The sequence below is a fragment of the Coloeus monedula genome, assembly GCF_965178545.1.
Source record: "Coloeus monedula genome assembly, chromosome: 7".
Taxonomy (NCBI): Eukaryota; Metazoa; Chordata; class Aves; order Passeriformes; family Corvidae; genus Coloeus; species Coloeus monedula.
Genome location: NC_138787.1, coordinates 19,616,920 through 19,634,009, shown reverse-complemented (window position 1 = coordinate 19,634,009; position 17,090 = coordinate 19,616,920). Strand labels below are relative to the sequence as shown.

At 36.2% G+C, this 17,090-nt stretch overlaps 1 protein-coding gene across 3 annotated transcripts in view; it reads left to right on the top strand.

Annotated features, from left to right (window-relative positions):
• Positions 1-17,090, top strand: part of RAPGEF4 (Rap guanine nucleotide exchange factor 4) — a gene marked incomplete at both ends in the record, with an annotated part of 154,149 nt that overhangs the window by 19,364 nt on the left and 117,695 nt on the right. For all 3 annotated transcript variants that reach the window (XM_082284686.1, XM_082284685.1, XM_082284684.1), the window contains one exon: positions 2,891-3,037. In XM_082284686.1, coding sequence (XP_082140812.1) covers positions 2,891-3,037 — 147 coding nt within the window. The remainder of the gene's footprint in view (positions 1-2,890; positions 3,038-17,090) is intronic.

The window sequence follows — 17,090 nt, the reverse complement described above, 5'->3', positions numbered from 1 at the left end:
CCCCATTTTCTTCATTTCTCTTCCTGACACCCTGATTTTATTTACACACAGTACAAAAATTGTGTTTGCCAGGTTGAAAAACAGAAGGGGTCACAAGTCAGGGAGGAGGATATGGGATGATCCTTGTGATGGTGGGGGAGGGAATAAATCAGAGCCTTGTTTCTGATTCTCATCCGTTCCATAAAATGGTCTTACAAACTCAATAATGTTTTAGATTGATGAGGGGATCAGGGAAAGGTTTAAGAATGCCTTCCCTGCATGTGTCTCATGTGTCAGTAAGAGTCAGTGAAACTGAATACACTAACAGCCTCTGATTTGAACACTACTGTTTTATATTGTGTACAGAGGGCAGGTAGCAATGGAAGCAATCTCATCTTTATAAGTCTCTAATACTGCCTTTTAAATAGCTGTGTGAATGTTAGCTGGTTACCAGCCACTAGAACCCCCTGCTGCTTCTGGGATTGCAGAGGGGAACAGCAAACTGAGTTTTGAGCTGCCAGCAATCCTCCTAAAGTCTCCACTGAACAGCAGGAGATTCTTGAGTGTAAGGTTAACAGGCATAATAGGAAACACACCTGATTCCCTAGGAGGCTGGAGATGTATAAACAAGGGGTAGCGAGAAAATGGGGCTCTGAAGCCTTGAAGAAGACGTATAGGCCTGCACCCCAGCTGGCTGTGAAACTGCATCTCTATGGAGAATAGTGATGGCTTGGGAAAAAAAATCTAAAAGAACTTGATGGAAGCCTGGACTTCCCTTTAGTGAATGTAGATAGGACCGTTCCAGCCTCTTGGCCTAACACCCCACAGTGTTAATTTATTTCTCAAGCTTAACAGCTGCCTCATCAGAATTTATCTTATAAAGTCATTTCTTAACCAACACTTGTCCTTTTTTCTTCTCATGTTTGTTCTGTCATTAGAGGTTATTCTTTAGGGTTGTAAACAGAGGAGGTGAAATGTTTAAAATTATTTTATTGTTTGAAGGGAGGGGAGAGACTGAGAAAGAAGTTAGAAGATGTAAACAATGTTTATGATTCACCTACAGGAAAAGTTTCTTTTATGCCAGGCTGTTTGGTTGTCCTGCCCTGAACAGGGCTCTTTTATCTTAACTTTCTGAATAGGATTGAGAATAATATATTAGATATCTGGAGATCAAATTTTGTGTGAGCAGTAGGCACATTTTCTTTGTAGCTCCTTTGAGTGCAGTTGTGAGTATTGCAGCATGCATAGAGTGTTCAGCTCTGAAATGTAAGCTTGGGAAGGCAGATTTCAGTGTATAACCTGTATTATAGTTTGTAGAGACTTCTATTTAGGTGCCTAGGTGATCATTCTCAAATATACTTTCTTTTAAACAAAACCTGTTCCTATTTCCTTCATGGAAAATTTATTTCTGACAGTTGGTAAATTTTTCCTAGATCTTCTCTGAGACATAATTGATTCTGTTTCCCTGAACCCACAATTTTATGTGGTTACATCTGTGTAAGAGCAATCTGCTATGGTTCAGAGAATTGGACTATTACGGACTTTTGTCTTTGTATTGCAATTATAAAGCTACTAACTTGATTTTAATAACATTTGCCTATTATGACTTACTAGATGCATGAAAGGAAAGCAGTGCAATTCTAAAACCAGAAAATGATGCTGAAATATGCTCATGCATCTCTCCTGGATTATCAGCCACAAGGACAGCCAAAGTTTCTGCTTTGATTTTTGTAGATGTTGCACGAATCCTACATTTTAGAATTAAACTATATTTCCCATGTTGTATCAAGTTAGCATGTGTTTTATATGTTTATGTGTAGTTGTCTGTGTGCATATATGATTTCCTTTGTTAAGTGCAGTTTGTATGATTTTAAATTTTTTATGCTGTTGCTAATTTTTTTAAATTACTTAACAGACAGTCAGATAAGGTCCACCTTAGAAAATGTGGGTGTTCAGCTTCAAGCCTGTGATCAGGAACAAAGCAACTTGTAAGCTGAATATAGAACATGTATCTAAAGATCTTGATTCAGCAAGTTGTTTAATGGCTAGTAGTCTAATTTTTTGTCTGCAATAGCTCATAATTTTTTTTGGAACTACTACAGAGGAGTTCCTGGCCAAGGGAGATTCATTTAGACATCATTTAGAAAGGCATGTGCTCATATAAACTCCTTTGAAGTGGACTTTGCTGCTTGTTTGGGACCTTTCTTAATGCTCTGTACATGGATACAACTTTTCCAGGTTGTTTGAACTTTAATAGTTTTCTTAAAATCCCTGATTTATGTGAAAATAATTTTTGGTCTGGTAGTTAATTGGCAAGCATCAATTAACAGCTGAAAGATTTGCTGGCATTTTCAACAGAAGGGCCAAGAGTTGATTAACCTGTAAAAGTGCATTGCATGTACAATAGAGAAATGCATTATAAATACAAGAGGATATTATAATAGAAATTTATGTTTACTGAGAAAACATAACAGGCAAATTTTCTTTCTGATGAGGGTAGGCTGTGTAGGACAGAAATTTATATTCTGAGATTGCGTTTCTGATTCTAGTTACCTTCTCATCATGAGATTTCTAAAGATCTCATCATCACAGCAGTGTTTAGAGATGGATGAACAGAGATCATAGTTTTTTTCTAAAGGTGAAAGTGATTCTTGTGTTCTCAGATTTGCAGACAGAAATACCTACTTCAACTGGTGGTGACAGAAAACAGAAGTCCCACTTGTTTCCACATTAAAGCTTCCCATGTTGTTAATCAGCATATAGGTTTTTTTCCTTGTTGTTGGTGACAAATTAATTTTCTTTTTAAGTGGATTGCTGAAGAATCTTAAGGCCATGCTATTAGAAAACATGACATAAAGACTCTCAAAACATCCTGAAATCTTTAATGTGTCCTTTTTTTTTTTATTCAAAGGATGCTGTGACAATATGCACCCTTGGAATAGGAACTGCTTTTGGAGAGTCCATTCTGGATAACACTCCTCGCCATGCTACCATCGTTACCAGGGAATATAGTGAGCTCCTTCGAATTGAGCAGAAGGACTTCAAAGCACTTTGGGAGGTAAGTTCAGATTTATTTGCAGTTAATGCAGAAAAAAATTACTTAACCTTGAAAGTATTTGTAATATAGCATGAAGACATTTATACCATAAGCAAAGTGTAATTTTTTAAAATTAGTTCAGAAAAACATGAAAGTTTTTACTTTAGTGCTCCATATTATGTATGTTTACATACTCCTGTATTTCTTTCTTGTGGGCCTCTTGTAACAAAATAACTTACGTGAAATTTCTGGTAAAATTTACTTGTATACTGCAGGTGTTGCTCTCTTAGCCTTAAACTTGCTTTTACTGGTAGCATTTATGAGGAAAGTCTGTTCTTATTATACTCTGAAATTTTGAATTATTCTCCTTTACTTCTGTCTCATCACCAGCTCTAAGGGGTTTAGAATTTGCAGATGAATCAAGATCACTTAAAAATTAACTTACTGATTACATGTGAATTCCCTTAAAACTTTCCTTTGTGGAGAACATACTGCTGAGGTTCTTCATTCTGTAATCTGTGTACTTTGGCATCCATGCAGAGAAGACTTCATTAACATGTTGCTGTGCAAAGTTACTGAGCTTGAATCTGCATTTTTGCAAGCATTACATTTGATTTGAAAAGTGTTGTAGGAATTGGAAAGCATCTTGTTGGCCTGGCCTACACCATTGCCAATTTGCACTGCTAGCTGGTTTGAAATGGTGACTGTGCAAGTATAGGTGTTGGGCAGAGCTGCCAGATGGTGTGAGTGTCCTAAAGTTGCAGGTCTAGGGACACTAACTGTATTTAAGAAATAGGTGCTGGTTCTAACATTTTAGTTCGGCTTCTAACTAGAGATGGTTTTTTTTTTTTTTGCTTTCTCATTTCCTGACAAAGAGCAGTATTATACTCCAAATAATTGTCCTAAAGCAGTTCTAAAGTCAAATCCACAGCTATCTACACTGAAGGAGGAAACAGCACTTCCATCACCTGCTTACAAATATGTTACCTTGAGCATAGTTAATGGTGCAGCGTGACCAAGGCATGAGAGACCGCTGTGTGAATGAAAGATGCTTGCCATTGAATGCCCTGACAATATCAGATATCATTCTTTGAATTGCATAGCCGTGATTTGTACTGCTTTTTGGCAAGTTCTACAGCTAAAATAAAATGCTACTGAAGTTTTGCAGAAAATTTGAAGTATTTGACAAGGCAATATTTTTTTGCAGTTTACAATTTTTTTTTCTCTGCAGCAGCTGCATTGTAGTTTTAAGCCTTGGCATTAAAAGATGAAATATGCCAGTGGTCTCATCTGTTTTAACATATGCAGCACTTGCCAGTAGTCAGAAATTTGATAATGTAGACAGTGCTTTACAAGATAATGATGGGGAGAATAAATCCAATTGTAGGTTTGTCTGGTAACATTTTTTTAAAAAATTCATTTTTAATTGGTATAAGCACAGTCATTTCTGCCATGCATATGAATTTCCTGCTAAGCATTCAGAGATTGTTGTTCTCTTACCAGGATTACTGGGGGAGTGGAGGTTTCCTTTTAAAAATTTTCAACCCTATAACATATTCAAGGTTGTTTTGAAACAAAAAATTCAACAACATTTGCTCTTTAATCACTAATACAGCTTTGTTTCTAGCACTTTTGATGATTTTGCAGAGTTTTTTGATGAGAGATGCTTTTGGGAAAGGTCACGTGTGTTAGAAGTACTGGAGTGATCATAGGCAGCTTTAGCACACATCTTGTGTGTTGCAGCGTTTATGAAATTGGGCTGTAGAGCAGGTCACAAATGCTGCAGGTGTCAGTCACAGACCACAGTTTAGATTTGTGGTGGTTCTTTGCCTTTTGTGCCATTTTACAGTGAACTTTTGATATATTTTGGTGTGCTTTCTTTCAAGAAGGCTATCTCTGTGCTCTCAGTGAGTGGAAAATTGTTCAGTGAAATACAGCTTTGCTGGTTGGTCTCAGATATAATAAAGTTGTTCATTTTTTCAAGATAATATTTATTTCCTTGCAATCTGCTAATCGCAGAGTCTGCATAACCTGCAGCTAATGTGTGATAAACAGAGAATGTTTAAAATTGACAGAAAATTATGTAAGAAAATTTTGCCAAAATATACTAGCAGTAGCACCAGTAGTATATTGTTATTAATATTATTGTTACCTGAAGAAAAGTAAATAATTTTCTAAAGGGAGACTTTTTTAATGTTTTAGTTGCTGTGTTGCTCTTTTTGCCTTATCCTGAGATTCATATATCTTTGCTGTGACAATGTCTGTATGGGGAAACTGTTACTGTTACATGCCATTCAGATTTTAATTGTGTTTAATGAAGACCCACACAAATCACAGATATTTCATGTATATGGTACCCTGGAAAAATGGGGAAAGGCAACAATGTCAGTTCATTACAGTCCAGATATTGTAAAAGCTAAAATCTACTGCATGCAAGTTCAGCTCTCCACATAATGAGAATTTAATTCATGACAGAAGTCATTTATTCAGAAGAAAATGTTGAATAATTCCAAAATAATGCAATACTCTAGTATAAGAACAACCTAAATAAATTGTAGGGTTACAGCTCTTAAAATGGTTACTGATTTTATGTATGTAGGATTTTTATGAATAATAATGGAAGTGCAAAGATACATTTTATATATTATTTTTTCATTTGTTTGTTTTTCCCCAGGAAATTCATTTTTGGGAAAATTTACTTTATTTCCTTGTTTTGAGGGAAAGAACAAGTCAAAACTCCATTAACTAAATAAAGATTTTTGGCCTACAGAGCAAAGAAAATCAATACTGCAATTCTAAATATTTTTTCTTATTTTTAGATTGTGAATGTAATCTTGGAAAATGAACCGACAGAAATTGATTCAATATTGACTTTAATTTACTGTGCAACTAATCTGAAATGCTAGGACTAAAAGCTATGAACTATCCTTCTTAACAGTAAAAATTTGTTAATACTGAAACCTACTGATGAAGCTCACATTTGCAACAAATACTTTTATACCTCAAGTCTGTGCAGTTCTTGGAAAGACAGGTACATATCCGTTTATGCCAGCTATGAAACTTCCAGTATATATCCTGGAACGAGATTTTAGGAGAGAGAAAGATTATCCATTTTAATTATTTCTAGGTTTAGAAAGAATTTTCAGAATCTCTGAAACTTCATATTGTGAATTTGCAGACTTTTCTGATTTTTGTTTAAATTGAAATGTAACTTACCCTGTATTAGCTGTATTGCTCTAAGAAGCAATTCTATTGGTAGAATGATTCCCAGATTAGATACATTTTATTGATGTATTTAATGCACAATATACAGCAAAGGTATTAATTTCTGTGTACTCTTGTAGTTGGGTCTATACCTGAATGAAAGAGACAGCTGCTACTAAACTGACTTCTTTCTTTTTTTATCAGTATTAATCTGTCAGTTTTATAGATTTAAGTATTCTTTGAGGAAAAGATAGGATATTCTTTATCAAAAATGCACAAGATGCCTTCTTTAATACATGCAGCCTCATATTCAGTCACCCCTTTAAGTACAGAAGGATTTTCTATGACCTTCATTTCTATCAGTTGGGGAATGCTGGTCAAAACAAATGACATTGTCCTGAAAACAACAATTACCAGTTAAAATGGGCCAGTCTTTTCTCTAATGACTATGTCTGTTGAAGTAGCATCCTGTTGGGGAACATCTGTTGATCTTCTCTGCTTACTCATCCTTGCAGACTCGTTGTCTATCAACGCTGTTACAGCAGATTAAAGATGATAAAATCTCACACTGGATTCTCACACAGCTGAATACTGTTCCCTGATGAAGGACCAGTAGGTTGTGGGAGTCAGTGGTGATGTTCCTTTGTGCACTGATTATCCCTGGCTTTGGTGTCTGAGGAGCACTAACAAACATGAAAAATGTAACTTATTACTGTTGTAACACTGTAACGCTTCCAAGGTGCCCTGTGAATCTATAGGAAAAAATACTGTTTGTGTTGATAAGAGCTTGCTTTCCTTCCTTAGCATGTGTAAGTGTGATTGTGGTGCTAGCTATCTTGTCCAAAAAAACTATTTCAAAGCACAAAGGAAAATACATCCAAAAATAAACATGAAAGCAAAAGGCTACACATGAGGAGCTCTGTTCACGCACATCCTCTTGGGTCACTACCTTGCTCCACCCCTAATAACTGGATTCTTTTAAACAGAGTGGGAGGGAAATGAATGCATTTGAGCAGTGTGATCATGCCAGAAGTTCTCCATAGTTCATCCTCAAGCTTTGTCCTTTCATGCAGTTGCAAACTGATTCAAATGCAGACAGGAAGGGAGTGAATCTGCTGGGAGGTGACTTATTTTTAGAGGTCTTTCCTACCACAGTGTATTACTCAGCCTTCCTTGGATAACATACAAATAACCAATTTCCTTTTGTGTGGAATAAGATTGTGTTAGAAGTTACTGAACATGCCTTGAGAAACACTTGAGTAAATGAAGAACTGCTATTATTTCTGTATGCAGTAACTTTGGAGAGAGAGAGACTTGGCCCCTGTAAGGTCAGAATGAATTTTTTTTTTTAAATTCATATTCAGCAGCACTTGCACATCTTGTAAACTGATAAACTGTACTGTAATTTGCTTCCTGCTTTCATCCATTCGACATTAATCAGTAGCCCTCAGCAGACTGAACTGCTCTGTAATGATAGCTTTGGGAGAAGCAGCTTTCTTACTGCCTCTGTTTTCTGAGCACTGTGAGCACTAGGTTTTAATGAGCTAGTTTAAAGCCAGATTTGTCAGAACAGAAGTTTTATACACTGTTTCATTGGAATGCCCTGTAGGAAGTACATGTATGAAAGGGTGTGCTGTAGCACTGTTCTGTGGGGTTTCTGAATAAGGTTTAAGTTCATCACAATTGGGACTACAGCTCTCCATGTATTTGTATGGAGTATCAGTTTGTCACTTTAAGGTGTATCTAATCACACCTCTCATATCAAGGTATAATATCATCTTATGCCTCATTTTATACCCTGGGATTATGGCAGTAGGAATTACAAAGGCGCTGTAAAAATACACTAATGAAAATAAACATGGAAGGATTTTGCTTTGTTTTTATCCATTTGGTCATATTGCAAGTGCATTATTTATCAAAGCACGTTACTGCATCTCGTGTAGTATTTTGCAGTGTAATGCAGTAGGCAGCGTTTCAGAGAGGCAGCCTTTTCCTTGTCTTAGGCTGCTGGAAAATACATGTTGCATTGTTGCTTGAGAATGTATTTGCTTCTTTCTCTAGCAGACTCCTGAACACTTTAACATGTTTAAGGAGTGTTAGGAATCTCACGTAAATGTCAGTACTTTCTAATACACCTTTCCACCAATGAGTATTCCATACCAGAAATTCTTTCCAGTTCATTTGAGTGAGAGATTAAATTTGATCTGAGAAATGAAATATTGGAAGGGGGAAATCAAAGAAAAAATCAGATTCATGTCCAGCCCCTAAACTATCAGCTTGATTTATGGTGTACCGCTCTGCCCATTTATTGCCCAGTAATCAATTGCAGAAGTCTCTGCTCTGATTTACTGATTTCCCATAGGCAAACATAGTAGAGGTATAAAACTATAGTTAATAAAATACAGAATATTTAGCTTTGCAGGATGGGTGATCATGTGTTTTAAAATAGTGAAGTGCTTGGAGACTCACAAAAGTATAAAAAGGTGGTCATGGAACACGTGGCTGTCTTTACCCGCTTCATGTCCCTCTCTCTATTGACTGCTCAAATGATTCCTTGATGATTTGTCTCTCTAATGGGATTTTATTAGAGAAATGTAAAAGTGATCAAATTGTGGTAGCCTGCATTTTCAATGCAGCTGGAATACTGTGTTCACCAACCTCCCAAATAGCCATCTTGTCAGAATAATAACATTATTCCATGTTATCAGACACAGAATACAACACAGAAGGGAGACGTGGAAAGACCCAAGTGTGTGGAATCTGTTGCCTTATGCTGTCTGCAAATCTTCAGCTGATAACCGATTCAAATTTTTATGCATAGACACAGAGCTAGTGTGAGAGACATTGAAAATGGAAGTGATGGTAGGCAATTTTTTTTTTCCCTATAGGAACACATGGAAGGAGGAGGACGATAAAAAAACCCCTGTGCCCAGTTTTAGAATATGACAGTAAACATAGAATTGACTAGATGTGAGCAAAGCTTGGAAACTAGATAACATCCCACCTTCATACTTTCTGTGTTAATACCAGGAAAGCATGCAAGTGAGTATCAGGGAAGGATTCCAGAGTTGTTATTATACCAAGAAAAAGTGCCAAATAGCTCTCCCAGTGTTGCTGGTATGAATTGAACATATTTCAAGTGAATACAACACAACTGATTTTAATACACGTGGAGCCCCATAGGAGCAGATTCTGGCCTTTAGTGCTGCTGTTATATTGGTTTTGATCATCTTTGTGATATGCTTTTAGTTTTTCTTCCTCTTGTTTTGCTTTGTCAGACATTTCTAATTTTAATGAGTGATGCTCTAATAGAGCAGATTTAAATGAGCATGAAACAGCATTTAACCCTCAGTAGCCAAACATGTATCAGAACCAGCCATGTTTGTCAGCATAGCAACACGGTGACTGCTGCTTTCATTTGGTTATATTAATCACTTTATATTTTAAGAACAGATGCAGATTTTGTGAACACGGTTTATGACAGTGTATCTCCTGAGGAAACCTTCCTGGCCACTGGCAGTGGAAAAGCTTATCTAGGAACAAGATTTTTCACTTCAGTAATGCAGCTTTTGTATTTGTGTGATATGTACTGATGGAAGTGTACAAGTGTTTTGGTAGAGTCTTGCTATGATAAATCCTTTGCTAAATAATGGCATTGTGACTGAAAAATTCATAATCAATAGTTGTCTGCTCTATTTCAGATAATTTATTATGCCATTATTATGATATTTGATGTTGTCAGTGAGGCAGAATTCTTGCAGAAGATCCAGTTAGTTTTAACTCTGAGTGTCCCTTTCTTTGTTGCTATCCTTGGTTTAAGGTGACAGTGGCACTTCAGACTGAAGTGCCCTTAAGCAATTGAAAATACTGAAAAATAACAAGCTGATTGGAAGGGCCTGATCCTTCCTTGTGTCTCTCTGCAGCAGACTTTCCTGTTGCATGTTCTCGTGTGTCATCCCTACATCTGATTTGCATGTCAGTCTCACGGTTTATTCTGAATCGATTTCAAAAGCAACATTTTGTGACTCTCTCACTGATCACTGTGCAGAGGTGGAATAGGACTGTGTAGATGTGATTTCTCTTAAACCATCCTACCGTGTAATTTCTCTTAGGTGCTATTCTGTTTCACTGTAATATTGACCATCAGCTTGAACCCCCTGTTGAATCCTGTTATACCAGGCACTGTGCAAAAATATATTGTCATTCCTGTTTATAGTCTCTATAAATGTTTATATGTTCATTAGCACTTCAAAAGGTCTTAAATAGTATTGCAGAAACTTGACTTACTTGAGGTCACTTCTTGGAGAAAAAAGAATAGAAACATCCAGAAGGTATGTCAGTCACCCTGTTAAGTAATGCCTTTATTGGTTTTCTCATATTTTATCATGGTTAGAGGTAAAGTTGAAAAATACAAACTCATCCGATTTCCAAGAAAATAAAGTATTTTGATTAATTCTTAAAATATTTAAATTACAGAAGAACATCTGACAAACTGAAATGTATACACTTAAAGTCTGCAGATGTTTTTCAGGCTGCAATTTTTCTTGGAAGCTTTACTGCCAAACTTGCACTTTCTATAACCAGCTTTTTTATTAGCAAAGAAAGTGCTTTTCATCCTCAGCAGATTGTATTATTAAATGTGGTATCTCTAAGCATGATGTGCTAAATGGCAAAAACATATATTGCAAAACACAACTGGGAGCTTATGAATATTATTTCAGGAAACAAACTTCTGGTCTTTCATTAGTTCATTTTTATTAAGTAAAAATGTCTTTCAGAAGAATCGTAACATTTGAAGCTTATAAAATAGATTCTGGCTTTTCCCCCAGATGTACTTTTTACTATCAAATATGTTTCTCATTCTTCTCTGTCACAGAGAGAAAAAAAAGCCTAACAGAATTATGTTTTTTCAGATATGTGTGCATATATAATCTGCTATCTATCTAATATGTATTGTGTGTGTATATGCTACAAGGCAAATTTAGATTTGCCTTGTCAAACTTCTGTGTCAGATTGCCTGGAGCTTTGGTTCTAGCTGCGTTTGTGGTTGGCAGTGTCCTTTCCTGCCTTAAGTGGATACCAAAGTGATCAACTGCATAGGGCTTTGCTTACACTTCTCAACTTCTGGATTTAACACAGACCATCCTTAACCGTGGGGTCATACTTGAATGGGTTATTTCAGAGATCGACCCTTTCTGATCTTCTGGTTGGTGTTACCATCTCAGTCCTTTGTCTCCTTTCAGATGAGTTATACTTTTTGTCCTTACACAAGAGGTTTATTTATTATTACTGTTTGTCTCCAGGTTATTGAGAAAATAGTAAGCCCTTAGAAGCTTGAGTTTTTTGTTGCTTTACTGCAGTTGATACAGTGGTGTGTTCCTCCAAGGCATTGCTGTAGAGAGTGCGTGCTTGCATTCTGCATTTGAATGGGTGCTTTCTGCTTGTACTATATAATAGGTGAGGCAAATGATATGGTACCATTTCTTGGATCAATGGATATGTTTTAATATTGACATTTTAAAAATCCATTAGCTTAACCCTGCCAGCATTAAAGAAATTTAGAGATCTTTAACAATGGGATCTGTGGCAGTGGAAGATCTTAAACAGATTACCGCAAGCTGAAATCTAGGCTGTTGCATTGTAATATGTATTGTTACTTTTTATTCCCAGAGTCTGGTGTAGTTACAAAATATTGTGTAAAAATATAGTAAAAATGTTCACTTTCATATAGCAAGAATAATGAAACATACAAGTCCTATATAGTCGAATGTAAATTCTTCTCTTCTTAAGTAAGTACTCCCTTGAATGGGCATTCAGCAACTTAAAACAAGCTAAACCTCAGACGTTATGAATTGTTTAGGCATATGGATTAATAAATGGGTTCAAAAGAAGAGTGCTCTCTGCTTGCATTAGATAGTACAGTTCTCATGGATATCTTTTCCTGGTCATAATCAGAGTTCAGGGATTATTAGAAATCTTAGCCTGGTTCCTCCTCACTTTTCATCCATGGTAAAACACTACCATATTTAAATCTATGAGCTTAGTGAGATTTCAACCCAGGTAATTGCTAATTACTTTTTTCTCCTTGTATAATAAGCAGCACAGGCTGGTGGCAGTAGGTTTCAATTCTCTTTAGCTTTATCCCTTCTGTAACAGTTTCTACCCACTGACACAGCTGATACAATGTGAGAGCCAAGAGGCTGGAATCACTCAAATGATTTTGTGGCTAAGTAGTTCAGGGGTGCTTAACAAAATGGTCAGCCCAATAATTGTACTGAGGCAAATCATATCAAAGCCTTAGGAACTCTAGGCATCCCTGAGGTACACTTAAAAAGGAAGATACAGAAAACTAAGACCTAAATGTGGAGTATCTCTCCTATGGCAGAGAATAAGAATTGCAGGACTCAGCCTGTCATCTGTGCTGATTATGGCCAGTCCCAGATATCAAGAAAAGAAGGAGGTTTCAAAAACCCTAAATAGTCCACGTGCTTGCTCTTGAACCAATCCTCATTTCAATCTGAGTAGTAAAACTCTGCAGTTACAGTTCTCAGAGTTAGTGAGTATTGCTCAAATTCCATTAGTTCAGTGAGCTACAAAATTCCTAGAAATCTGTTCACCAGCAATGTGAAAAGGGCCTGCTGACCCTCAGAAATGTTTAAATGTCAAGGGGATTTATGGAAGCAAGTCTGCTTATGGATAATTTTTTTTCTTTTTGTGAATGGTTGTTTATGCCACAAGTATGCAAGAACACCATATAAGATGTGCTGCCTTTTAAGACGTGTTCCATGTATTTCTGAACTATGTCATAAATCGGGTGTTCACAAAATTTGAGTTTTCATCTAGTATTTCTGTTACGGGCTGTTGTTGAAATCAGTGGTTTAGCGGAATACATGGATTCATACCATCAGTCTGGTGTAGTGCTTAAGGCTCAGTTTCTTTATTCTTTATCCCATGCCTGATTAGATAAGACCATTAGTGTGTATTTCCTCTGAACTCTGCTTAAAATGCTTTCTCAGTTAAGTCCCAAGTGAAGAAACTGAAAGAAAGCTGAAACTCACAAATAAAAGTTTATTCACTAAATATCTTCTGAATGAACTTTACTACTCTTAATTTCAAATTAAGTTGATAAAACTCTCTTTTCTTTCTAGATGCTGTACATAGCTCTAAGCCAGGCTTATATAACAGTTGTTTGAGGGTGATAAATAATAAGCATTTAAAGTGAAACCTTGCCATCGTGCATTTAGTACTTACTGATACAGTTCAGCTTGCTTACATTTTAACCTCTGACCATTTCCTGAGTAATTTCTGTTTAATTTTGCATACCACCACTCTCTTGACCTTTGAAAATATCTTTTCTGATGACCAGTGCAAACCATTTTCTTGAAGTATTAACCAAAATAGACAAACTATTCTGTTAATTCCCACAGAACCTTATCTACATATTCCTGAGTGCAGGCTTGTGGAATCAGGTCCAATATAGTAGTTTTGTTTTAGCATAAAAAAATATGCATTACAATATGATTTTTGTGTGACCTAGTCTTTGAGAAACTGAGTCCTTCAAAGAAGTCATGCTGTTCTGAAAGGACTTGTTATAAAGGAACTTGTTTGAGTAACTTAGTCTTTTATGCTTAATTCTCTCTGGGGATGATGCTGGAGACTCTCAGTACAATTAAGGAAGGATTAAAAGCTCACTACAGACTTATTTTCTCTTTTCTTCCTTTCTGCCAATACCCTTCAAGCGCCTGTATCCTCTCTAGAAGCATGAAACATTTTTCAAATGCCTTTTTTCTTTCTGCCCTCATTTCTCAGACAGTTTTCTGGTATCTGTCTCTTCTACAGATTGATTAATATGGTTTCTCTTTATACGTTTGTCACTTTTGTTCCTGCTAGCATTTAATGGAACCTTTGTTGATCTCCGCTTAAGGTTTTATTGGGTATTTCTCCTTAGGTTTATCTGTGACATTTAGATTTTACTAGATAACCATCAATCATGAAGAAGTTAGGAAATAATTCTTGTGCTGTTGAAGGTGGTGAGAATTATGCCATCACTTAGTATTTCTTAGCACATTGCTCTGCAGAGCTAAGGGAGTGAAATGTAGTAAAAGTGTGGACAATTAAGAAGATATGTCTGAATACACTGATGCAGTAGCAGAATTGATTACTGTATCCATTTTACATAATGAGTTATCAAGGAAGAGCTACACTTTAATCTGAGCATATAAATAGCTGGGGCATTTACTTGCGCTGTTGCTGAGGTATGGTTGAAAGATTATATGATTTGAGATTACAATAGAAATTCACATCAAAACTTTCATATTTGTTTCTGTCTGATGTATTTACATACATCTGCCAGATGGAGTTGCCTTATGGAGGGTGTTACCTCCATCTGACCTCATATACAAGAAGTACTTGGTATAATTTTATTCTAAGAGACCGACTTTTCCTATTTTAACAAGAGAATGTGGATTTTTCTGCCTTTTAACCTTTCTGAAGATCTACTTGGTATTTGACTTCAAAGGCTGATACATGCTACCAATCAGCCCATAAGTATTGATGCTTGAGTGGATTGTTGTCAACTTTGCACACTAAAGTTGTGGGAAGGTGTGAGGCAATGAAAGTACTGAAAATTCTTCAAGCCCTAGCAATGGTAGGAATGCATATTTTCCTACCACAAGAATTCTCTAAGACATTGATTTTACTTGGTCATCCATACTGTTAATCCTAGTATCATTACAAAATGGTAGGTGAATTTCCTTTCCTGGTATCCATTAAATGGGCAAAGTCTTTGAGTAAGAATTGAGTTAATTTTTATTGAATAAAATGTAATGAATGGTTGTGGTATCCTGAAGCAGACCACGAGTTATATTTTCTCTTCTTATTTAACAAAATAATTCATACTACTCATATGAAGTTTCTGCTTTTTAGTGTGGGAATAAACAACTCTTAAAAACCAATCTGTGAAACTGTTCTCTAGCAAGTAGCTGCTGCAGGGAGTTGGAGAGGTACTTTATATTTGCCTGCTGCCCGGGGACAGAATAATGGCAAAGCTCGCCCTCTATGGTAGTATGTATGTGTAAATACAATATCAAATGTCTGGAAAGAAATAGATACTTGACTGTGATTGACTGTTTATTCTTTCTTTGTCCCCAGCTAAAGCAAAGCATTAGCATGTTTCTTCTGTCTTCACCAGTTAACGTTTCTGTTGATTTTTCCTGTATCCTGAAGTATACCTTTATTGCTAAAACACTTATTTCAGTCTGCCTATGCATATCTTCATTATCTGATTATGCTGTTGCCACATACATAAATTAAAATTATTATTCCAAAGAATACAGAGGGAAGAAAGAATTCTTTCTTTGAAAGTTGTTAAAGTAATAATGAATGCTATCTTTATATTAGATGTGTTCTTTTTAAATGAACATTTTTGAATGGCTTATTTATTTTGAGTAGGATTTGCTAGAAGAGATGTCCTTGTGACTGTGCCCAAGATTGATATGTTCAGTGTGATGAAAATAAATAGAAACATATATTGAAGTTTTGATACTATAGAAAGAACATCTCTTAATATTACTACTTTTATTTTCAAACTGCTGCATTACTGGTCATGAATGTGCCGCCTTCTTTAGTAGGTCCTTTATCTTGTCATTTTTGCTGCCACAGCAGTGCTTGTCTATTTACATTAGGCATTACTCACAGACTGCTGCATAAGAAAACTGGGGGGAAGATATTCTTATTTTGTTAGATTCTCTTCACAGTGAGAGAACAGCAGCATGGATTAAATATCTGGAAACTTAAAACAGGATAGCAGGGTTCCAGTAAGTGTTGTTTACTCTTTTGTTTTAAGTGAAACCACTCTAATTACACTAATTTCATTGCAATAATGGACAGTAGAATTTGCTGTGCCTGTGGCAAAATGTTCCATGTACTTTGTCTTCTGTGTCTTGCTATGACCGGTACCTGCTTTTTCAGACAATACTGTAGAAAAACCTTCAAACTGTTTATGTACTGTAAAAATGGAGTGTGACAGTATCGCGTACTGTGTAAATAAAAGCCCCTCATGCTTCCTCCCCATCAGTCTCCAAGGGTAGGACTAGTTCTGTCCCTTCTTTTGGAAGTAAAATGATGTCTTTATTTAAAGAGATCTTTATTTCCATTTCTCTGATTTCATGTGCTCTCTCCATCTCTCCATCGAAGAGCTATTGGTCTGTATTGTATGCTCTGTAAAGTTTTGTCTTTGCACATTTTAAATATCCATGCCAAATGGCTTGTGAATGGGTGCCACTTTTAGAGAGACATTCCACGGCCAAGTGCATCACATGCTAGTAACAAATTTATTCTGAGTTCCCCTCCAGAATTTGTTTTCAGAGTTCATTCTTTGGTTCTTTTGTGAACTGCTTTCATGTCCTTTGGATGATTTCTCACTGTCCTCAGTATTTATATCCATCCCCGTTTGCACACTGTGGTCATGTCTATGTTTTGCCATAATTAAAAGAAAAAAAAAAAAAATCACCTGACTATTTTTAAATTACCGTAAATGCCATCATGCTTCTTTGTATGAGATCTCTGGAACACAGAATTTTAGGACCCTGTCTTTCATATGTGTCTGGAACATACCTAATCGGATGTTTACTATCAGTTTTACATGCTAGCATTTGATAATTGTTGAGAAAAGAACATTTTGCCATTGTAGAAAAACTGTCACTAGTTAAGCTCACATAGATACCTATACAGAGGTAGAAATGATGACAGTGGAAGGCATACTGTTGTATACTCCAAGTTAGGCTTATTGCTTCCTAGACTTTGCTCAGTCACTAGCTCTATGCAAATGATGTCTCCATTGAATTTTTCCAAATGTATCTTTTCCTCAGCA